The sequence below is a fragment of the Wyeomyia smithii genome, chromosome 1 (genome assembly GCF_029784165.1).
Source record: "Wyeomyia smithii strain HCP4-BCI-WySm-NY-G18 chromosome 1, ASM2978416v1, whole genome shotgun sequence".
Lineage (NCBI taxonomy): Eukaryota > Metazoa > Arthropoda > Insecta > Diptera > Culicidae > Wyeomyia > Wyeomyia smithii.
This window is the reverse complement of record NC_073694.1, coordinates 13904251-13930320: the sequence shown is the minus strand read 5'-3', so window position 1 is coordinate 13930320 and position 26070 is coordinate 13904251. Positions and strand designations below refer to the sequence as shown.

At 38.4% G+C, this 26070-nt stretch overlaps 1 protein-coding gene across 4 annotated transcripts in view; it reads left to right on the top strand.

Moving 5' to 3' along the window:
• The window catches only part of LOC129718970 (glutamate receptor ionotropic, kainate 2), a 223840-nt gene that overhangs the window by 32029 nt on the left and 165741 nt on the right, over positions 1 to 26070 (top strand). For all 4 annotated transcript variants that reach the window (XM_055670256.1, XM_055670258.1, XM_055670254.1 and 1 more), the window contains exons 2-3: positions 24060 to 24215; positions 24304 to 24398. In XM_055670256.1, coding sequence (XP_055526231.1) covers positions 24060 to 24215; positions 24304 to 24398 — 251 coding nt within the window. The remainder of the gene's footprint in view (positions 1 to 24059; positions 24216 to 24303; positions 24399 to 26070) is intronic.

The window sequence follows — 26070 nt, the reverse complement described above, 5'->3', positions numbered from 1 at the left end:
GGAGAAAAACGTTCGAACGATTGCATTTAAATCAGATTGGACTTCAGATGCGAACGTGGTAGGCGAGGAGGAGGCGGTTATGAGTAGAATTGTGTCTTCTGATCCTACTGGTACTGATGATGAATCCAGTTCAGTCGATGATACAAGTGTTTGTCAAGCGTATCGTTTCCCGAGAGTTGCTCAGGTCACACAGGAGTGCAAGTTGAACCCTGTTCCGAGTCTTTCTCGGAAAGATTCGGGCCTCTATGCACGATGCTAGTAACAGATAGTGTTTGCTCTTGTAAGAAATATTTTTTCCGCAAGGGTTGCTTGTCTGTGTGTACACGGGGTATACGATTACAACTTTGACTACGCAAAAATGATAATCGTTTTGACTTAGAAACGAGAAGCGTAGGAATAGCCCTTCACAAATGAACGGTTTCTCGATATTTGGTTGGGCCCACACGTTCTTATTTCAACATTGGATTCATCTGTGATTCAAATTTTCAACTTGTGTGAACTAACAACACATTCATTAAATTTTTATGAATTAGAGGGGGGATGTGCAGTAGGCATATAATATCCCAGAACATAACATATAACCTAGCGCATTCTATGTTGTCAGCAATTTAAAATATGAAACTGGACGAATCATAGCATGCTGCGAAATCACTAGATTGGTTCTGCCTCTTTCGTGGTAACATCATCGATAAGGCAAGACGCACAACTAGGATCGTTTTTCAATGATTAGTTTCTTTTTCGTTTGTCTTTGTTCGTCCAACTCCTTTTTTATCTGCTCCAGTTTTTCGGACGGCATTAAAATTGAAGAGAAAGAGAATTTTTTTAATTTCACTGGATTTCCAGCCCAACTCTTCCATTAGCTTTTGTACGTTTAAAAAAAAACACAAATAGATTTTTTTCCGTTTTTTTTTTGCGATAGTAGAAATCGGTTTGTTTCATTCAGAATACTATTTTCGTTATGATCTAACCACAAAACGAAGCAGACCAACATTACTGACCTCAGTCTTGGTACATACTTTAATCAGCCCAAACATAAACAAAAATACTGACATCAAAGGCTTCATTTGGGGACTGATTTTATGACACCATCAGGCTTACAAAGACTTTGGACTACAAAGTTACCGAGAAGCCCCTTCTTTGTGTATATAATGAGACAAGAAACAATCTGATTAGAAGTTATTATTCTGAATTCCGATGAAGCTGTCTTGTCGTTCGCGTTTGATGAAATAGAACTAAATATTTGATAGATTACGTTGTAGGAGAATCAAAGTGAATTATTGACGCTTTTTTTATTTAGTATCATTTCCTTTCGATGAAACAACATCCCGAACCCGATTTTGTAATGATAAGTCACCATTTGATATGGTTTTATTATCAAACTGGTGAGACATTCTCATCGAATTTCAGAAACAATACTATAATTTTGGGGGAAACTTTTGAACGCGGAACATATGAACTTAAACAGCGCCTGCTTTGTCTACAAAAAAACACAGGCTATAGTGTTTCGATTACCTGCAGTCGCGACTCGTGGATATGGACTTGATAGTCGTAACATGATTTTTTGCAGCTAAAACAACTTTCACAACAAAAATTATTCCGAATAAATTATCCTATGATCGAGTTAAACTTTGTTCAAAAGTTGTAAGCCAACCGAACGAAAAAACCTAAATTAATCCACCTAGCGGTCAGACCCAGCCTTTCTCATTCAAACTTTTATTTTTAAAAGTAGAATATATATTCACTCTTTAGGTTCTTGAATATTGATGTTGTAATCTATACATATAATAGGTTCTAAAATATTGATGTTGTAATTTATACATATAAAAATGCAGTCCGGTCTGTCTGCCTGTCTGTCTGATCCAAATAGGCTCAAAAATTACCGAGTCGATCGACGTGAAATTTTTTTTAGGGTTTTTTGGTGCCAATAAAGATTCCTATGATAGTTTGAGACCCCTTCCTCTTCAGGAAGGGAGGGGTCCCATACAAATGAAACATAAATTTCTGCACAACTTAAGAACAAACCAAGCAAGTTAAACCGAAATTGGCATGTGGATGTTTTAAGGGGTTACAAATATGTCCATAATAGTTGGACGCCACTCCCTTTTCTGGAAGGGAGGGGTTCCATACAAATGAAACACAAATTTCTGCACATCTCGAGAACTAGCCGAGTAAATGGAACCAAATTTAGCATGTGGATGTTTTAAGAGGTAACAAATATGTTCCATAATCGACCTTAGGCAACATTTTAGATTGTAAGATGGCAACTTCCGGTTTCTGGAAATCAGCCAAAAATGGCCGATTTCCACCCAATTTAACATCCGGATCTAGCATGATACACAGGAGCTGAAATCGACCACAGATACCATTTTGAATTCTAAGATGGTGACTTCCGGTATTGGGTGTTATTCGATCATTTTCGGCTGTTTCCCAGGAACATGTGATTCTAGTATATATATAGAATTAAGGCGATGTACAGAAGCCAAAAGTCGAGGATGTTGTCATTTCGATAAAACCAATCATTTCAAACGATTTGTTATTCGACTTTGATCATATCATATGACCGATTCGTCGTGCATTTTCAGATTTTAAACACATCGCAAGGAATCAATGAATTTGGAACGTTCAAATAGTACTATACCACATTTAAAATATGTTGAGGCCACATATATCGATCAAAGCAGGTGTAGTTTTAAATATTTTAATTTCTTTTCTTTCCATAACTTTTGAGCCACATTAAATTGTAATGAAGCTTGTTATCTGTAAGTTCGAGAGATGACTCGTTCGTATGACACTAGTAATGCTCAAATAAGTCATGTAATCTTTGAGATAATAGACTTTCGTTGTTTTATTAACAATTTAATACATAACGGTTGCTTAAGTTCGATAATCAAATGAAAATAGGGCAGCCTAACTTTGAAACCACGTGTTCAATCATAATTCATCAGTTTACCTTAAAATAGCCCGCTTATCTGATAATAATATTGATCAAATCCGTTGTGTAGTTTCTGAGATAATGAAGTTTCGTGATTTTCACATTCCGGCACATTACAGACGAAGTGACAGTTCGATTACAGCAAAATTCAATAGGGTGTCATGAGGCAGCTAGACCTTTCATTTGACATTAATTTTGTGGAAATCGGGTCAGCCATCTCTGAGAAAAGTGAGTGAGTTCAAGTAGTCTTCGGAATATGTTCCTTTTCATAGCTGGATTTCACATTTTTAAACATAATAGGCAAAGTAATAGTCTGATTGCAAAAAAAAATCAATAGGGTCTTATGGGGCAACTAGACCTTCCATTTGACATTGATTTTATGAAAATCGGTTCAGCCATCTCTGAGAAACATGAGTGAGATTAAGTAGTCACGTTTCTTGTCATAACTTTTGAACTACAAGTTCAATCTTCATGAAATTCAAAAGTTAAGGGTATTTTAGGTAGCCCGTTCACTTGGAACCTATTTTGTTCAAATCGGTTGTGTAGTTTTTGAGATAATGATGTTTCATGATTTTTACATTTTCATTCACCTCTGAACCAAAAATCCGATTACAATGAAATTTAATAAGGTCTTATGGGACAACGAGACCTTTCATTTGCAATTAATTTCATGAAAATCGGTCCAGCCATCTCTGAGAAAAGTGAGTGAGAATAAAAATCTGCACATACACACACACACACATACACACACATACAGAAAATGCTCAGCTCGTCGAGCTGAGTCGAGTGATATATGCCATTCGGCCCTTCGGAGCACTTTTTTACTTTCGGTTTCGCAAGTGATTGCTATACCTTTCTAGGAGAATGGCAAAAAATATATAAAATATCCTGTTTTATTTTACTACCTGAAAGTTAGAAGGCGATTGGTTGAATGAGTGGAAAATACCAATTTTTTTGTGATGCAATTTTGTCCCGGACACTCTTTACCCAATCCAACGAATCTGCTTCAGAACAGTCCTGTCGAAGATTTCTGTATGATTTCATGTTCCTCGGTGTGCAAAAACAACTGGAGAGCAACAAAATTTCAGTTGTCACCCGTTAGCTAATAACTGCACTGGTTACCTCGCAAAATCTACTACGATAGATCATTACCATGTCCAATGTAAATGTTTCATCGCATAACGTTGATTTGCGAAATTCTTGCGATAAATCTTCTTCTTCTTTTTCTATATCTATAAAATAGATGATACCCAGCCCGCGTTGCTGCGCCTCTTAGTTTGTAACGACAATTATGTATTTCTGGAATGTGCCATAATTTCAAACATGTATTACCATGCAATAAAAACCTAAATTAATCCAGCTAGCGGTCAGACTTATTATTTGTAAAAATAGATTTACATGAATGCTTAAATCCAATAAATGTTTATCCACCTTTCTGGGTTCTAAAATATTGATGTTGTAATTAAAGTATAAAATATGAAATTTGACGTAATGTTAGTACTTAAGAAATAGCGAAATAAGAGCAATGACTCTTAATTTCGAACAATTTAATCACGAGCGATGCCGGGAACGTTCAGATAATACGATACCACATTTAAATCTTGTTGAGGCCATAATATATATATGATCGAAGCAGGTAAAGTGTTGAATAGTCTTTGAATTTCTTTTCTTTCTAAAACTTTTAAACAGCATATCAAATTGTTATGAAGTTTGTTATTTGTAATTTTGCGAGATGACTCATTTGTATGACACTAGTTATGTTCAAATGAGTCGTGTAATACTTGAGATAATAGACTTTCGTTGTTTTACAAATTAAAACATAACGCTTGCTTAAGTTTGGTTACAATCAAATGAAAAGGTAACGTATGGGGCAGCCAAACTTTGAAACCACGTGTTCAATCATAATTCATCAGTTAACCCTTAACTAGCCCGTTCATCTGATATCAATATTGTTCAAATCGGTTGTGTAGTTTCTAAGATAATGAAGTATCGTGATTTTCACATTTCGATACATTACAGACGAAGTTACAGTCCGATTACTGCAAAATTCAATAGGGTGTTATGAGGTAGGTAGACCTTTTATTTGATACTAATTGTGTGGAAATCGGGTCAACCATCTCTGAGAAAAGTGAGTGAGTTCAAGTAGTCTTCGGAATATGTTCCTTTTCATAGCTGGATTTCACATTTTTAAACATAATAGGCAAAGTAATAGTCTGATTGCAAAAAAAAAAATCAATAGGGTCTTATGGGGCAACTAGACCTTCCATTTGACATTGATTTTATGAAAATCGGTTCAGCCATCTCTGAGAAACATGAGTGCGATTAAATAGTCTCCAGAACACGTTTCTTTCCATAACTTCTGAACCACAGGTTCAATCTTCATAAAATTCAAAAGTTAAGAGTTTTTAAGGTAGCCCGTTCATTTGAAACTAATTTTGATCAAATCAGATGTGTGGTTTCTGAGATATTGATGTTTCGTGATTTTTACACTTTGATACATAACCTCTAAACTAGAAATCAGATTACAATAAAATTCAATAGGGTCTTATAGGGCAGCTAGACCTTTCATTTGCAATTAATTTCATTGAAATCTGTTCGGTCAGACCATCTCTGAGAATAGTGAGTGCGAAAAAAGGTGCACATACACACGTACACACCCACACACAAACATATACACCTATACATGCTTATATGCAGAAAATGCTCAATTCGTCTAACTGAGTCGAGTAGTATATGACATTCGGCCATTTGGATCACTTTTCTACCTTTTAATTAGCCAGTGATCGTTAGGAGGAAGTCAATATGTTTACTTTCATTATGTGATTTCAAATTTTCATGAACAACGGACAAAGTTACAATCCGATTGCAATGAAATTCAACAGCAACCTATGGGGCAACTAGACCTTACATTTGACACTAATTTTGTGAAAATCGGTTCAGCCATCTATGAGAAAAATGAGTGAGTTTAAACAACCTCAGGATAACTTTTCTTTACATAACTTTTGAACCATATGTTCAATCATTACGAAATTCAAAAGTTAAGGGTACTGGAGACAGCCCGATCATTTGAAACCAATTTTATTAAAATCGGTTGTGTGGTTTCTGAGATATTGATGTTTCGTGATTTTTACATTTTGATACATAACCTCTAAGCTAAAAATCCGATTACAATGAAATTCAATAGCAACCTATGGCGCAACTAGACCTTTCATTTGCAATTAATTTTATGAAAATCGGTCCAGTCATCTCTGACACACACACATACACACATACATACATACATACAGAAAATGCTCAGTTCGTCGAAAGGGGTCGAGTAGTATATGACATTCGGCCATTGGGACCACTTTTATACCTTTGGTTTTTCCAGTGATTGCTATACCTTTCTAGGAGAAAGGCAAAAAGAAACGCTTATCTACTACAGTGAATAAGCTTCCGCGTTGCTTCGCCCGCCTCGGGCCTGTCTGAAAGAATTTAAATTCTGAACATACTTTCAATTGCGACAATAATCGTAACAACTTGCGGGCCATCGTCCCGAACGCAAGAGCAGCGAACTTTTTCCATCCAGAGCTGTTTCGCTTCAAGCTTATGTTTCGATAATTATTTCCGCTATAAACCGTAAAAGGTTTAACCTGAATGAAGAAAGCAAAACTGATTACAAACCTCCTGCAAAAAGTTGAATTCTTAAGGAATAGTTGAGAACGTTTTTGGAATTCATCACAACTTGCACGTCGAAGAAAGGCTATAAAAACCCCATTCGAAGCCACCCCGGTGGTAAACTTCACCGAAAAGTCATGTGTAATGTGCCAGGAGTCTGACTCGTACTGTGAACCCTTCAACAAGAACGACTTTTCAAATGGAAAGAACCTCTTTCGAAACTTTTATACGCTATTTGAATCGCATTTTACGATTAACGTAAAATTTACTCTCAAATACAGCCGTACATACGTACATTCGTATTGCGCCCTCTTCTGTCCGTTTATAGTAAGCATCGTTCGGCGTGGTTGAAGCCACCAACAGTCGAGCAGCTCTTGACGGCTTCGATGGGGGCTGAGTTTTTACTACCGTTTGCTCCCTCCCCCCCCCCCCCCCCCCCAGGGACTCATCTGACCATTGCCAACTGCCACGGTTCTACTACTGCGTTCGCGGTTGACTAATGGAAAATCATGGATCAAGTTCATGAACCACACGATTATCGCAAAGTCAATTTGTTCTGCTCTTCTCAGGTATTTTCCAATCCATTCAGTTCGAAATAAACACTTCCGTTGCCATTGGCAACTCTGAGTAATTCAAGCTCCCATATAATAGTGATGGAGGCGGCACATGAAAAAAAAAATCCCCACCTGAAGGTACTCTCATATCGCGGTGAAGTGGTCATTTACTTTAGTTCGAAACCGGCTGCGCCGTTTGTTCAACACTTTCGACTACGGGCTTTGGAAGGAAATGACTTTTGCTAGAGAAACTTGACAGACTTCGACAGCTTGTCGACATCACGTCAAAGGGATTTTGATTCTTTTCATAGCTCTTTGCTATAGTGGAATTAACATTATGGTAAACTACAGACGGTGTTATGAACAGATACGCAAAGAGTGAGGTCGAAAACTCCAAGTGAACCGTCAAATCGAGGCTCCAAGTGTGCAAAGTAAACAAACTCATGCGTGTTACTTTTCGTACAGAATGTGTGTTGCGATCAGTTTGAATTCTGTGAATCACGTGCAATTATGGTTTCAACGAAAATTGTGTTCGTCGTGCTCATGTTATGAGTGATGCATTGGAAATTATTATAATTGTATGAACAAGCACTGAAACTCAGTTATATATCCTTACAAAATTTCGAAATTTCATTACACTTTCTAGTGCGTATGAAAAGTCATGCGAAAATAAATGTGGTCGCCAGAATTGTTTAAAATAAAATATTAGCAAAGGGTTGCCATATTTACTGCTTTTCTCTTTGCGTATCTCTGTATAACACAGTCTCTATGGTAAACGTTATGATATGTACCTTCTGGACATCCCATCATCAGATGGAGTCAGCTTGGAAACGTTTAATCCACCTTTTCGATATATGCGTCAGTTTTTATCCCTATTGAAATTTTGACAGTTATCGAAAAAACAGTAAACTCACTAAATCGGATGCAACTCTGTCTTGCCCCTTGTTTTTAGGGACTATTTATACAGATACTCCAAGACAAATCATTTACTGTCGGTGTTAACCCTTTATAAGGCAGTGGCAACTATATTGCCACCAACGAAAAACAAAATTTTTTCGTTGCACCAAGAATTTCGTTCATAAATTTTGCTTAAACAAGGTTTTCTGGGGGTCTCTCGCAACAATCTAAGTTTCCTAAAACTGATAGAAGTGTGCAATATTGATTTGGGGATAATTTTTACATTTTATTTACGTTTTACTAAACTTGTGTCGGCTTCTAGCGCAGTTTTCACGGCCTTATAAAGGGTTAATCGATGATTATAAAAGTCTAATGTTACCAATATTTCCCCTCAAAAATCATTGGACAACGGGAGAACCGAAAACTTTACTCCGACGCCACCTTTCTGTCATTCGAAGTGTAAACAAAATAACCGAAAAAACCGGGTCCATTCACACCATATTACCGGACGCGGACATTCCCCCCCTCCCCGAGTGGGTGGTGACTGCAGTGGTAAGTTATCAGCAACCATAATTGGCTGCTGACTGCTGTCACGGTAAACATCGTCACTTTCGTCGTTTAATTTGCATGATAACACACGTCTGGCTAAACAAACGCGCCGACACTAGCTCTGGGACCAAGTTCACACTGACGCAGGACGCAGGGGTTACACGTGCAGTCGTAACAAACAAAGCCCTTCGCAAAGCCTGCTAATTTTTTTTCCCTGCTACTTCCATCTTGGCACATACCGTCCCAGTAGTCTGTGCGAACTAATTTCCCCTGGACCCGGGCGAATGAAAAACATATTTTCACAGCGCTTGCTACAAGGTGGGGTGGATGGGGTGAGAAAAACGACAGAACGCGGTCACGTGAAGCCGGCAGTAATTTTCATATTTAATTTTCGAGAGTGTGAAAAAAGGTTCGCTTCGTTTTCGCCCCGGTGTCGTGGAAGGACTTGGGTCGGGTCCATTAGGTTTTAGAGCCTCGCGAACAAGCGCGTTGCCCATTTCTGGTGAAAATTTTCCTTTTTGGCTACACATTTAAAAATTATTCACTGGAAAAGTTTTTTTCCACTCGTTAAATATACAAACTTCGAATTATTACATTTATGCGGCGGCTGATTTTGACGTAAACATGGGGTTCTACAGGTTGGTAATTCATCTCAACTGAGGTGAGGAATTCGCTCGTTACGGAGTAAGTTCATAGGAAATAAGATTCCAACCTCAAAATGCGATAGTGTGTCGGGGGCAAACAAACTGAAGACAAAAACAGGGAGTTATACTGCGAAAAAGTAGCCATTTATTTTCCTGTTCTGTGCACCTCAATGCAGAAAGAAAAACAACGAAGAAACGGGAGTAAAGTTAGAGCAGTTGTTTTCAGGCTGGCGTTTTTTCTCTGCGGTCTGATTATGTTAGGTTATGTGCAGAAGTTTCTGTGTTGAAAAGGCACTTGTTCAACTATCGTCGAGGGACACGACAGCGTTTCCACTGTGGTGAACATTTTTTTTTCTGGGTTACTGAGATTTAAGGTTTATTTAGTTGATGAACTTTCCGCCAACAATTTCTCCACGTGAATTGACTTCTCGAAGCCGCTCTGAATCATTGTGTGTCTTCTGGTTGTTTCACTTTTTAAACCATTGCATCATTCCGGCCGACCAAATTTGTTCCATTCTATGAGGTTGATTACCTTCCGGTCCAGGTCTGGTTTTCTTTTCTTAACCTCCTATTCGTTACGCGACGTTTTCGAAGAACAACGGATAACAGGTCAAGATACTGTATAGAGGTAAGCACAAACAGCGTAGAAGAACTCAAATATGTTTTTTTTGGTACATAATCGAGAAGTAAATTTGTCTTGCCCCTTGTGAAAAGCAAATCGTTTACGTTAAACTACAACTTATTGTTGATTGTCAGCAGTGAGCAAGAATAAAAATTCCTTATCCACGCGACAGACTGCTAAACAAAGCACCAACATAATATCTCTTTTCTTTCTCCTGCAGCTCTTTCCATTTCATTATTTCACAGCCTCCCTCAGCTACAGTTATTTCACCTTCGCGGATCGAAACAAAGAGGCGAACAACGTGAAAGAACGACACCTTCTTGGGTTTGTGTGACAAAAAAAAAAACGCTCGATGAATGGAGGCGAGCGATTCCGGAAAACAAACCGAAACAATATTCTCCACCCGGTTAAAAGTTGATAACAATACCGCACGATTTTTTTTTTTTTTTAGTATGTAGTCATGTTTATTAAATTATTATTTACAAATACATTTCAAGTGTAGCCCTTAGATCATTTGTATCTATTGCGTTATTATCACTTATAATATAGTCTATATAAATGGATACCAGCTTCAGGATTTTAGTTTTCACCATTTTTGATGTTCTCGTCATTGTTGGTTTTTCGATATCTGAATACGTTACACTCCGTCGACCATGTAAGTACCTTGCGATGAACTGCTGTTGTGTTGCCCAAGCGCTGATCACCCGCGGGCACTCCGTTAGCTTATGCTCCAACGTTTCGATTGGTGTGTGACAGTGTAGACACTGTTCGCTATCCACACGGTGCATAATATGCATCAAGCGACGGTGTTCTGTTTTACCGTTTACAAACAGAAATAGTGTAGTTTTTTGTTGCGATGTTAAACAACGGTTTTGCAAAATGTTGGACCAAATTAGGCGCCAGTTTGTTGTTAAGTCCTCCCGTTCCACTTTCGGTTTTTTAGTTCCCTCTACAAAGTGTCGGTGTATACCGTCGGTGGACAAATTTTGCAGGACTATCTGCGGAAGCAAAGCGATATGTTGCCGTATTTGTTTCAGACACGGACAGTTCACCGGTAGTTGTAGTCGCGGGGTGCCTTCAATGAACGCTTTATAAAAAGGCATGTATTCAAGCTCGCGGAGGTGTCGATTAATCAGCAGCGCTTTACATTTGAAGGCTGGCAGATGTAGTTTACACACTTAGATTTTATTGCCGAGAACTCAACAGCTGATAAATTCAGCGAAATGTTCTACAAATATTCGGCAGAATTTTCAAGAACTTCGGCAAATGAAATGTCAATACTTGCTGGTTTATGGTAAATCGATATATTTGCTGAATGTTCGTCGAAATATATTGCTGACATTTGTTAAAAACTTTGCCGAGCCCAATCAGCTGTTGGGAAATTTACCGAGATAAATTAAGTGTGTAAGCCTCCCTTCTTTATGGTCACGTGACAGCTGTGTTATTGGGACACGCGCGGGAAGGCCTCTCCAGAGAAAATTTCCCATCGCTGTGGTCAGTCTCGCAACATGCATATTTGTCGGTGGTAAGATAGATGAGATGTACCAAATCTTTGAAGTAGCAAATGTGTTAAGGAATGCAACCTTTTGCAGCAGTGTTAGCGACCTTATCGCTTGTGAAAATAGCGTTCTAAAAAATTTTACTACTAATTCGTCCCAGTTTAGTTTAATCATTGTACGAATTGAATTAGCGTAGATTACTCCAAGTATTTTTACCGTCTCTTCAGTCTGTAGCCACTCTACGTTGATGAGTGCCCCAGTAGTGTCCCCCACGTCAATTGAGGTGGTTTTTTCCATGTTCAGTCTCGCTCCTGAGACGACGGAAAACCGACCAAAGAGATTATAGGCGGCTTGTATTTTTTTGGCAGACGAGACAATCATCTGCTTTTCCTCTCTTCCACCCGGGATTCTAAAAACAATACAAGACTGATTTCGGGTGGGTAGCGAAACCGATCTACTAAACACGAACACGAAATTAGAAAGACAAGGTTGAAAAAAAAGCTAAAAAAATAAAAAAAGACAATCACAGCAATCGAGGCACAGACGATAGCAAGCTTTGGTTTTGGAATCTGTGTTATATGTACCTTCTATTCCTATCTGTTTGCTTTGGTTTGTGGGAAAGCCAATTGTGTTTTTTTTTGTCAAGTGATTCGGTTTTGGACAGAGACGAGAATGTTTTTATTAGTAGAACACACCACTACTATCTAGAAACGGCAAAAACAGAATTTAAATGGAGATAGATGGAAAACTTTATCTGACCAAATTGTTATTTCAATCCAACTGTTTCGTGTTTGCGGTGTAGTTGAAATAGAAATTTATTGTTCACAGCAATGTCAAAACAAACGCTGTTTTGGAACTGTGTTATAACTGTCAAAAATAAACGTCAAAGTGGCCAAAAATATCGTAGGAAATTGTCACCTTTATTGCGCGGAAATCTATTTTCCAACAAATGTTCAATTCACTGTCTAGAAACTTGGCACGATGCTTTCGTAACTGTTTGGAAAACATTTAATTCAACTCACTGGCGGAAGTCCGACTGCGCCATCGTTCGCTTTCGAAACGATTGTACTTCACGGAGCTGACTTCGTTGTTGGCGGAAGTACGCTCCCCGTCTAGAACCGTTGAGCCAAGAGGAGGGAATAATTGATTTAAGAGGAATAACTTTTGGCATTACTAGGGACGCTCCAGCAGGCAGACAGTCAATTTAATGCTATATAATCCCTAATCAAAGCAGGCCTTCGAGCCGAGGCTGTGTGAATATAATGGTTTTGTTTTGAGCTGCGAATTCACATCTGTCCATGTCCAAATGTTGAATTTAGTTTAGTTCCGTTCGCGTTTGCATAATTAGATGTAGTAACCAATAACCGGTTCAAATTAACAACTTTTACTCGCAACGTCATCAAATTGTTCCCAAACTAGAGCGTCAAAAATCGGCTGATAGCCTGCGGCGGGGAAAATTCAATTACGTGTAACATTCAAAACTCCAAACGTCGGTGCGTTTTGACACCCTTTGCAGCGTAGGCTCTCGAGCTGCAGGACGATGCAGAATGGGAATCAAATTTTCGGAACTAATTAGACAATGTTCCGCAGCGTTTGCAGCGAATGCTGACAATGCTTCGCTGTACGAGAAGGCTTCCAAGTGACCGATCGGTCTTCCATTGTCATCATGACCGAAATTCCCCATCGAATTCTGATGGGTGCGGATTTTTTCGCTAATTAGAGTTATAAGGCTGCTAGTTAGGCGATTTTGCAAATACACAGCTTTGGCTGCGTACGTACGAATTTGACATTTGGTAGACTGCGCTTGTACTGACACTAACAGTAGAAGAAGAAACAGCTCGTGTTCATTTTATTTGTATTTTTAAGCTCAATCAGGTATTTTGTAACCACTTGTATTCTGTTAAAGTCGTTTTGAGGAAAAACATACCGGTACAACCGGCAATGATGAGGTAAGTTTCCGATACTAATGGTATTTCCAGCGAAAGGACACAAACATTGATTTGTGTAAGGCAACCTGCAACCTGCGTGTCATAGATCATGGCAGGGGTAATGACAGGCTCATAAATTAATCGGCCTAGTTGCCAGGAGGGAGAATACTTTTGTAGGAAGTTGATCACTGCCTTATAGCGAATTTCTTTATTCCACTGTGCGAGAAAAACTGCCGAGGAATAATAAGACGTCATCGCCATTTAGGACGCAAGTAAGAAAGAGATGCCAGATAATTGTTTACGAACTTAGCACGTGCGGTGGTGGGTTGAAGCTGACAAATTTCACAGTGCGCTTCGGGCAGCACGGCAGGTCAAAACTGGGTCAAAATCGAGCGATTAAAGAAGGGTTTTGACAGCAGTTAGTGCGCTTCCAGGTCAAAACGAGGTGAGCTGGTGGAATAAAGAAATTCGCTATTAGATACCCGCACTGCATTACGGCAACGGGTCCTTACCGTCAAAGCTCTAAATCAGAGGTTACATATACGTCTAAGGGCATCTTCAGCGGTGGACTATTTTTGAATCAACTTTATACTAGATTTATACCAGCGAAACCTGAATAGAACCAGCTAATATAGACCAACTTTTCGTTCTCCGCACCGGTGTTGTATATCTTGTTGTTTTAAACCGCTGACATTTGTCACACTGTCAAAAATTCAATACTCCATGCTATCAGTTAATGAGACTTGTTATAATAAAAAACACTCAATATTTAACAAACGGAAATTCGATAATTTTTAGGACAAATTTTAGGACAAATGACAATGACTGCTCCTTTTAAGCTTGAAGCATAACTGGCAGTGTGTGACCTACTCGAAAATAGCGAAAATCGTTCGAATCGAGCTGCGCAATGCCACCCAATATCCTCAAAACCCAAACCAAGTTTGAAGAACTGCAAGATTTCAAAAGATTGATGAGACGAAAACGGAAAATGAACATCTACGCGATCAAATATTTTTCGTTATCCTCCGAACAGGGTTTCGGAACAGAAATTTTAGATCATACCAATCCATCCTGAGAAATGTCATTGACGCTCGGGTCGAACCGTCAAATCCATTAAGTCTTGCCAAAGTAATCGTTTAATGTGCGTAAAAATTATCGAACTTCCGTTTGTTAAATATTGAGTGTTTTTTATTATAACAAGTCTTATTAACTGATAGCATGGGGTATTGAATTGTTGACAGTGTGACAGATGTCAGCGGTTTAAAACAACAAGATATACAACACCGGTGCGAAGAACGAAAAGTTGGTCTATATTAGCTGGTTCTATTCAGGTTTCGCTGGTGTAAATCTAGTATAAAGTTGTTTCAAAAATAGACCACCGCTGAAGATGCCCTTACGCCCCCCAGCGATCATTTAGATTTGTTCGAGTTGCTCGAAACGAAATGCGCAATGCACCCCAGCATTTTGAACGTTTTCAGTTCAGTGTCTTCGAGGAACATTTTTCTGGCCTGTTAAGTTCTCCTCTAGTCCCAATTCAGTTAAGGCGACAGTTATGGTCTTTCAGAATTCCCCCCTTTGCTAGTCGGTTTCCTTGATGCCAAAAACGACAAACCTGTTCATATTCTGCTTCAGAAAAGCCACAAAAATGAATTGTGAGTTGTCATAAAAAATCTTTGTTTTGTTTATTCCCCAACACTCGCAAAACGCTTATATGGGAATAGCCAAAAATGAGGTGTTCAATTGAAATATGACATTTTACCTACCTATTGGCAGCGTACAAAGGGTTTTACAACGATCTATTTCTTGTTCCAAAAAGTGACAAAAATAGACCAAAACGTATACCAGTTTAAAATTTTTTCAATTTAGATCTGGTATAAAACAAAATTTACACCACCGGTGCAGCAGTGAATTTGCACTTGTCTTCAATCAAATTGAGCCCAACGCTCGTAGTCTCTGCGATTACAATCAAGTCGTTAGCGAAGCGTAATATTGAGATCATGATTCAGCCCTAAAGTGGATTTTTCAAGTGTCACAGATTGCAACACTGCACTCTTATCTCCTTTTATTAATATTTTGATTATATATAAATAAAAGGAGATAAGAGGCAATCTAGTTCGATTTCCTTACGACGCACAGCGCGTTCAATGTAGGGTAAGACAGGACAAAAATCAAAACTCCACGATTTTGTCGATGAAACATGTTGATGTAACAAGGAAAGTGGTTCATTACCTTCAGAGCTACTAAATACAAAAAGGTCTTATGTGATTCACTAAATCACAAAACGGTCCCAAACGCCAACGCACTCATCCTACACCAGAAACCGATAATCTCTTTGTAAAAGTTGTACTTTGTAACGAAATTTGCGGTTTCTATGTTTTACTTACTTTTACATAATTGCAAAAGTGCCTTAAGCGCAATTATAACGAAAAAAAGGAGGTGTTTTTAGGTACCTATTCTTTTATGTATTTTTTTATATATTCAGTTACCAGAGCAACACACAATTTTAAAATTATTTATGACGCACATTATATTATCAAGTCAAGTTTAAGGTCATCTTCAGACGAATTGGAATAGTTGTTCGAAACGGTAGCAGCAAATACTAGTTCTTCTGGGGAGTTATTTTCGACGAGCTCTGCAACTTGCCGTTTTTAGTTCTGGTTGAGCGGATTTCAAAAAGTTTCTGAGGACGCCCACGAGAAGAAATGTGGCAGTACTCATAATTATAATTCTCACCGAATCGAGGAAGAGCAAGCGGTGACTCCAACCAAATTTCATACTTTTTCATGAAATACTTTTTTAATCTATTGCTTTCATCCCACTTCGAATTCAATTTCGGACAATATACAGCAAAAAACTTGTGCGAATTTTCATCAGCATGCTCAACTGTGTCTACTGGTAGAGACAATGTCAAATATCGAAATACACATAATGTTCTTTTGCTTACATTGCAGTTAAACCACTTCTCAAAAATCTGCCGGTTCACGAGCGATCGGCATTGACATACGAAAAATAAAAAAATTCTCAAAGTTGCAGGAAGTTGCAGCTTATTCTTGTATATTTTGTAGAGGACACTTCAAGCAAAGTTTTAGAGAGGAACTCGGTGGAACTTTTTTTTAAACGCTAACGAAAGTTTGAGTTCGCGTTTTTCCAAGAATTAATACTTTCACCAACTCAACATAACGATTACTCATACACGCAATCGAAACCAAGTCTCGCTATCAATAAAATATATTTCACTATCCTAGATTGTTATTCTCCATTTTATTTTATTGGAATACACGAAATAATTAAGTTTCACCAACGTTTAGAAAACACGCGACGATTTAGCACGAAATGTGTAACAAATGATTGCTCTGGACGTTGACGCTTACTATGCTTGTATTAGTATTTGTGATGCTCCCCAAAGTTCACCAATACTTGTTCACAACCCAGGAGATATCTGTGAACACTGCTGGGTACTTGGGGCAGCCAAATAAAAAAGAAAGAAAAACGATTTTTGTCTATGGCTCAACGCACTGTGCGACGTCGAAATGCTTTGGCCAGCTGTTCCTTTCATTAACAGAATTGAAACCCCATTTTCTACAATAATGACAAATATTAAGCGCGATAATGTGTTGGTAAAAGAAGTTGAGAAAGTTGGCCGGCAGTGAGTACTAGGAGACATAATCAAAAGCCTTTTGGAGGACATCAAAAACGTCGATTTCCCTCCATTCCATCACTCTTGGAGGATGCGTTGTAGCACGAAGAGATGATCGGTTGTTGATCTTTCAGGCAGAAAGGTAGGCTTGATGGCTGCCGATATCGGGGACCACACCTTGAAGCTTCTTAGGTATCCAACTAGCTAGTAAAATATACGTGCAGTACAACTCAAGCATATCCTCCGATAATCCCCTATTGATCGGGGATTTTTAACGTGGGACTACGTTTTTGTTTTCTGTACTGGGATGCATCCTGTAAAATTAGAAAAGGAATTGGCAACTTGAGGAGTTGCCGAGTTATTTTGCGCGGATTTTTGAAATACCGCGTTTTTTTTTGCTCGGAATTTTAAATTGACGGTTTTTTACGAGGAATGTATCCCTCGCGTAAAAAACCGGACTGTATCTAACAATGTAACCAAGTTCACTGAAGAATCTGTCGGCATCCTGACTAAGTCCATAAAAGTTTATTCAATTTAAGAAAGGCTGTACCTAATCGAATGAAGATAAGTTAAGGATCAGGTACAAAAATAGTACCAGTTGTGTGCAAAGCCATGATCGCAAAGTTGATGTAGAACTACATACAGCTGTTTGTTACAATTCTTGCATTGTTGCATTCGAGAATGACCGTAAGTGATAGGTTCGAAGCATTTCTTCTTTACAATATTTTTTTTAAGGATAGACGTTGATATAGGCTATCACATTTTATCATCAATGTTAATAATTTTTATACAACACTAATGAAAAAAAACTTTCTGAAAATAATGTGGTGTCCCTAAAAATATTTAAAGTAACAACTAAAGTCGATTTACGGCCTATGAATACATTCCCGAATGCGGAAATACTCCTATAAGATTGTATTTGGTCGTTTATGGCTGTTTTCCAGATCAAAAGTTGCCACTTTGGATCTCTGAAGTCGATTTCCAGCTTCTGGTCATTCACCTGATTTCGAAAATACCCATAAAATCAAAGCAAAGCAAAGCCTTGGCGCTATATTCCGATTCGGAACTCGACCTTCTGTTTAGTAATACACAGACTTCGCAGCTATCTGTTTAGTGTACAGGAAAATTGGTGGGCTAGCGCTACAATCCTACCGACACTAACAGTTTCTCCCGAGGGCAGACTCGAACCTACGACGACTGGCTTGTTAGACCAGCATCGTACCTTGAGGCCACCTGGTATACTAGAATACCCATTTAGCAGTATTTAACAATTTTTGGCTATTTTCCAGGAACCGGAAGTCAACATCTTTAAATGGATCTATCAAACTTAGATGCCATTTCGAATCATTTCAGTGTTGCCACATTATTTCCACACTTATTTTATTAGTGTTGGATGAAGTCAGGATCATTGTCAAATGACCATTTGCATCTGCGGTAGAAGTAAGCAGTTCTGTCAGGTCATGTGATAAACGATCTTCATGGTGTGAGATATAGACGGGACTGCTGAAAATTAGAATCTCATGTGAGCGTGCCTGCCGAAATCCCTCAGCAGTGAAGAGGTTTTTCAAAGTGAGGTGAGTTCCACTTTTCTCGAGTACCACATAAGGTTCCAGAGCAAATGTAAAAGTAAGCTTACTACTCATTTTTTACTATTATATAATCTCCGAAATCTACTGCAGTGTATTTCGCTCTCCCTTTTGATCCCCATATTTCTCTCCTTTTTTTCATTTTTGCCTGTCTCTGTAACTACTTGTCGATATCAGGCAGATTTCGTCCGAATTAAAGCGTTACAGGTGATAAATTGGTCATGACATGAGAAGTGTTACGATATGGTAGCAAAAAATCGTACAGGTCGTTCTTCCAGTCTTTTTCCATTGCTACACTTATTCTTACAGTCTTAAGTGTAGTTCTGTTGTAGCGGTCCTCCAATCCTTGTCTGATCCAATTATCAGAAACAGCAGCACCTTCTTGGGAAACTTGATGTGTGAAAGGAATTTCAATTCGGTGCTCACTTCCCTCGTTGGGGGAAGTAATGTACGAAGTGCCCTGCCAGTCGTTGCCATCCAGGGTGAGCCAGGTCTCGTCGTCCATCACCATCGCCACGTCGCGATTTGCCGAGAAAATCGACTTTACCATCTTATTCAGGCGCTGCTGCTGCGTCAATACTAGTGGACGGGATTGCCGCTTCCTGACATGTATGTCCATGTTCGCCAGGTACTTTTTCACTGTTTGGCCGATTGCACCGACTTTTTGGCCAAGCACACACAGCGATGTAGTTACTTTTTCCTCGGTTACTTTTTCCGACGAAACAGTAGTTTCGACGCGACGCACAGTAGTTGGATAGATCATTGCACGATGACGTCACAAAAAAAGAAGAAGACAGTTGTCGCGGGTTTGTTTACATAGTAAAATTTTTGGCTCGAATAAAAATGCGGAAGCGTCTTGTCAAGAATTGCGTTTCCAAGAATAAACGAAAAGATTACAGTAACGAGTTCGCATAGGTCTAGAGTTTTTTTTCGATTTCACTCCTGTCACAAAACAGTGAATGGAAAAAATTCTAACAACTTGTAAACAGACCCGTGGGAAGTGTCAGAAAAGTGAGGTTTTTTTTCGTGTGCAATGATCTATTGCAGTAACTAATGAGAAACAATAAAAAAAAATTTCAACGTAGCATAGCAACTTGAATAAACAGTTTTGTTTATTTTGATCCGCGCATGCGCAAGACGAAATTTGAATAACGAAACGCCTATTGTTTGTTGAAGTTGCTATGCGTTACGTCACGACGTTCTTATATTTTCTACTTCGTTACTGCGATTGAAACTTCACCCGACCAACTCAAAAGCGGTACAACTTATTGACCTCACTCTAATCACGTTTTCCGTTTTAGGACAATAGCAATCATATATTAGTATTCAAAAAAATCATATTTTTTGGTGTTAATACTAGAAGTTTATAATACAATTGCATTTTGGCCTTTAGGCTGACCGCTATCATATTCAGTCGTTTCGAGACAGTTTTCTACGGGATTATTTCAACTCTTATTGTTTTTTTTTTTTACGCAGTTCCATACGAATTTGGAACGTATCCTCCGCGTAAAAAAAGATCTGACTGTAAATGGTATAAGGCACACAAACTCTTCTCCATTGATCACAACCAGTGCTGATAAAAGTCATTTTCCCCGGCAAAATTCTTCGAAAATTACAGCCAATCATTTTAAATTTTCACTTCCAATGATCGCAGCACTCTCAGATACACTAGATATTCGTCCTAGTAACGTGCTGTTATACTCAGATGAAATAGATCGCGCGCATCGTTCACGGTTACGGAATAAAATTTAACGACAAATCCAACCGAATGATCTTCACTTTAAAGCGAAAAAGAATAACAAACAGTCCACCCAACCAAAATGAACCTCGCCGAAACACTTTTTCACTGACACTGACCGATACCTTGACAATCTTCGTTAACTGATAAACTGGTTTTGTTGTCTTGCTTCCATCGCATGAAATATAATGAGGTGTTTTGACAGTTCACTTCCATGCAAAAAGCGGGAAGGGAGAACTCCGAAAGGATTGTAGAAAAATAACGTTTATGGATGATTTTTTTCCCTTTCACTCAAGAGTGTCAACATATATCAACCCTGATTCACAACACTTCTGCCGATGCAAACCGCATCGCGCTCGATTTCTCGTGCCAGCAGATACTTAGCGTAATGCTGAATCCAGCTCTCCACGAGCGGTAATGGCGAACAGTGCACGCAGCCTATTTTGACGTTTACTGTAGCTCAGGGAGTTTTCAATCGCAGTAAGGAAGTAGAAAATATAACAACGTCGTAACGTAGCATAGCAACTTCAACAAACAATCGGCGTTTTGCTACTAAAATTTCACTCCGTTACTGCGATTGAAAACTACCCGACCTACAGAAAACGTTAAAATGGGCTGCGTGCACTGTCCGCCATTACCGGTCGTGGAAAGCTGGATAGAAGGCAACAAGGAACGTCGCCCTACCAAGGTCCATTACGTGGTTCAAATGGACTTGAAGCGCTTCATATATCGTAGTAATAATCACACGTGGTCGATGATCGTTCGCCCCTTACATGGAGGAACAGACACCGTTTAGAGCCGTCCCTAGTGTGGGAAACAGACTTTTGGATATGTTATAATCTTAAAAAAAACGAATCCCTCTTCTCTGTCAGTATACGACCAACCCCACCCTCTCCGATTATCCTCAAAGTTTGAGGAATGAAAGACTCTAGTTTTGTAAGTAATTTTCCATATTGAAGTAACTTCGGAAAAAACCAAGAGAATTTTTTCTCTGATTTTCTCCATGACTTTTAAATTAAAAAATCACATAAAAACCATTTAACTACCGAGTAAAATTTTGGAAATTGTTTGAAATGTGATAAAATAGTAGAGCGTTTCCATTTCAAATGATATGGGAATTCGCAAAAATTCAATCGACCATTTTTGATTTGAATGAAACATGTGTTCGACTTAGCAAACTGCTTATTTTTTACAAGTGGAGGAACATAGGTTATTTGGCATGGTAATGCTCAGTACTAGATACATTTTTCGGAAAAAAATCTACTCAGAAAAATGAAGTTTCTACCAAATAAAATTTGTTTATCTTAAAGTAGCACCACAGGAGTATAAAATGGAAATCTAAAAATCTGAAGTACCACGGCAATGGTCCAATTTCACAATTTCAAAAAATTATAACTCATTTAGTTTTCTACGGATTTCTTCCATCCTCGCAGCAATAAATTAAAAATTTCTTTACGCTTCCGCTTAAAGGCAGAAAAATGTAGCATTATAATGATTATTTTTGTGCTAACGAAAAATGTCAAGCCTTGTTACGACGTCATTTTGAAATCGAAGATGGCTTTTTCAAGTTTCTAGAATGGCCAAATATCATCCAATGAGTATTTTCGGAACCGGTATGATTCCAAATAATTGGTTGTCGATTCAAGCCGCAAAACAACAAACAGCCTTGAGCCTTGCGGTCGTGTCTTTCACACAACCCTTCTGTATGTTTTTGAAATTCTAAAAAAAAATCATTGTTTCGAAGTTGTTATGATTTTATTTTTGAAATTCCATTTTCATAGTTTCAATCTAAGGTTTTGCATGCATATTGTACATATTTTTTTCCGTAATAAAAGATGAAAAATGTATAACAAAATAATAAAGATGGTGTAAAAAATGAACAAAAATATAAAAAATAAGTGAAAAGTGTAAAAATCTTTGTTTGAATCCAGAAATAATTTTATAAAAACCAACGGATAAGTTAAGATAGTAAAATTATGTCATCTATTGACTTTCTCTTTGGTTATCATTAATAGTTGTTGATTGTTCTTCAATTACGATGATGTATATGTTGAAATATGGTTATACACGATTAAGATTAAGAAACTATACAAGTTGTATCAAAAATAAAAATAAAGCGGAAAGCGATGAACAGTTTTTCCTGTGTAATAATTTAACTTGGCTAGATTTCTTAGAAACAGTAATTAGATGGGACGTACGTTTACGTACCCTTTCGAGTGAATTTCCCCAAAATATCAAAATGATTAATCTCAATTGATACTCAATTGAAGAATTTCTCCACCATGTGGAACCCCGTTCGGAGAGAATAAAAAGCTTCCAACATTGCACCGAATCGACCCCCGGTGGGAAACATAAATTACTCTCGCACAAATGTGAACCACCATCGGAGCAGCAGCGGCCAGTCAGACTCAATTCGTGCCCACAGCATGACAAAGAACACCTCCGATGCCAACCCCAGCTTATTCGACATTATTTCACACGGACGGTCGAATGCAAGCTCAGTCCAGTGCGAACACCGGCACGTGTTTTTCATTCAGTGCCATCGCCCTAACATTTTTCTGTTTTCTTTCCTGAGCCTCTCGAAAAATAAACCGGCTACCAACGGACCAGCCCACGTCCAGTCCGGTGGACTGAAGGTGTGCAAACGAGAATTTACTTTTCGCATTGACGCAGTTCTTTGGCAAGCTATAGAGGATCTTTTTTTCTAAATTAAAATTGAATTTTTATGCGAGCTCGTCGTCATGTTGCACGTGGGTTTTTTCTTATTCTGTGCTGGGAATGACTCACTCTTATGGTGAAGGTAAAATACGACAAAAGAGTTCTGCACGTGTAGTTCCCACACACCGGAATCACTTTCGGTTTTTGCTTCTTCTTCTAGCTTTAAACTTTTTGTGCCTGATGTTTATACGGTGGGTTAGTTATGTGAATGACTTTTCTTTTATGCATGTCAGCTGATGGAATAAGTAAATGATTGGCACGAGTGCAGTCAGTGTACGAAACAAACAAATTTAAGTTCTTTTACCGTGAAGATTCAGAGTCATCACCAATTGCGTACACAATGGCTTCTATAGAAAGAGAATTAGCATGGCAATCACACGAATCCATTCAGTAGCCAATCACCGATACCAAGTGGAGTGCTGATGAACGATATCGGCTGGCAGAGAGAAGAGAGAACCAATTTGGGAAATTAGTCCCCAACGTGCTTTCCCGGGTGCCGCCCGGTTACACGGAATGAATTCAAGATTGGATGGTCCAATCTGATTTATTCTGGGGACCAAAACAGAAGCCTGTTGATTAGTGCGTGTATTGTTCTTCTCCTTCGGAAACAATTTCAGTTTCTCTGCGAAGGTGATACCCTCGAGTCGAGGGATAAATTACGAACGTCATCATCGCTCAGTGATAATTGGTTCTGCTTTGGAGTGACATCCATTATTTACCGGTTAGATCCCTCGTTCGAAAGTTTAATGTATTAATTTTCAATGCCGCACCCGTACCTGAGGGTGTAGAGTTTACCGGCTGTCAGTTGAAAATCAGTTCTTCTTGGCAGCGTAGGAGGCGCTGATTTGTATTCTAAACTTTGACAGATTTTAATTCTCCGTTTTATGTAGTCAGCCTATACACCAGAGAGACGCCGACACACTCACCGTTAAGGCAGCTGTCAACATCAAAACGGGCGATCTGTATAATTTTGCATTGCCGTTATCCGTTTTGATGTTGACAGTTGCCTTAACGGTGAGTGTCTTGTCATTTCTCTAATGTATAGGTTCGCTAGTTTTATGTGAAACTTACTTCTTTCTTCTCCTTCACCCAAAACAGGCGGTCTCTTTCATCCGGACGACGACCACCAGGAGATTGCGTTCCGGTATGCGGTAGATAAAATCAACTCGGACCGCACGATTCTGCCGCGGTCCAAACTGCTGGCCCAGATCGAACGCATCTCGCCCCAGGACAGTTTTTTGGCATCGAAACGAGGTAAACTTTTCGCTCTAACGACGAAGGTCGGATATGATGGAAATTTCAATTGCGTTCAATCCCTTTTCTCTTTTTTTTGTGTGGACAGTTTGTCACTTGTTTCGAGTCGGTGTGGCCGCCATCTTTGGACCACAATCGTCCCACACGGCTAGCCACGTGCAGAGCATCTGCGACACAATGGAGGTAAGTGTTCGAACGCTCTGATAGAAGAATTTTAAGTCTTGTGGTAATTATTGATCAAAACATGTCAAAAGTTGTACTAGAGCTAAGACATTTTACACGCCTGTAGCGAGTGGAATATTTTCGGCGTTGCAGATGTACTCTGTTGCCAAGGTGCAGCTGCAATAGTTTTTACTGCAGCTCGACAGCGTCAAGAAATAGTGATGCCACTTTTAATTGTTTTAAGTTCACTGTTACAGTACAGTATTTTTACCCTGAAAGCCGAAAACTATAATAGGAATCCTATAATATTGAAATATAATCTTAAGTCCTGAAATAAACCCATAATCTTGAAAAACAGAAATTCAACCTTACTTCAATCCTAAAACCTCGAACTTGTAAACTCCTGAAAATCTTGTCTTCTAGAATTCTAGAACCTTGAAATCCGAGAACTCCTAAATTATCGCTTTAAATCACGAAATCTAAAAATTTAAAAATCATAAACTCTAAATTTATAGAATTCTGTAATCTCAAAATCATAAAATCCACAACTACTATCATTCCAAAGTCCTCAAATTTTAAATCCAATTTTTTCCTAGTCTAGAATCCAAAAATTGTAATACCTTAAAATATTAAGAGCCTAAAACCACGAAATCCTCAAGTATCCCTAAAATCTCGAATTGAAATTTTAACATCTCAAAATCACAATTTTCTTAAATCCGTGAATCTTTGAAATCCTTAATTATCTTCAGCCTTTTGTATCTAATCTTTTGAGTATTGAATTTACTAAACACTATTCCATAATTTTGAATTATTGAGCGTTTTAAATACGCAAATTCATAAATCTCAAAATTCTAGACACAATCACGGAATCCTGCGATGCAAAATTTTGAAAGTTTATCATTCTTAAATTATACAATTCATAAATCATCAAAGCTCAGACCCTTCTTAGGTTTAAAAATCTTGAACTTGGAACAAATAAATCCTAAAATTATTTACAATCCAAGAATTGTCAAATCTAAAATGCAAAATACCTTGAAGTTTATATGCTAAACATCATCCTAATTTGTTTACACTTTCGATCCTACAATTCTACAATCCAAAAAACGCCAAAGTTTTAGAATTCTTAAATCCTAGAATTTTATGATTTTAAATTACCTTAGTGCTGAATTCTTAAATCCTCGAAATTCCAAAATACGGAATAACTTTTACATCACAAACTATCGAGACCTAGAATGCTCAAGATTCCACAATCCCAAGATTCTAAAATCCTGAAATTCTAGAATTTCGATATTCTCATACCCGCAGGGAGTTTCAAAAGTTCTTGGGTCTTGAAACCTAATATTTGTTTTTCGAAATTCCGAAATACTTAGATCTCTATCCTTGAATCCGTAAATCCTAGAATTGTAAAATCCTGGAAAACTGAAATTTTCCGACCTTTCGGCCATTCTGGCGATTTCGGCCATTCTGAGCTCAATTTGGGATCATTTTGTTTTTTGGCCTTTAGAAGGCGATTTCGGCCATTCTGAGCTCAATTTGGAATCATTTTCTTTTTTGGCCTTTTCTGGCCTTTAGAAGGCGATTTCGGCCATTCTGAACTCAATCTGGGATCATTTTCTTTTTTGGCCTTTTCTGGCCTTTAGAAGGCGATTTCGGCCATTCTGAGCTCAATTTGGGATCTTTTTCTTTTTTGGCC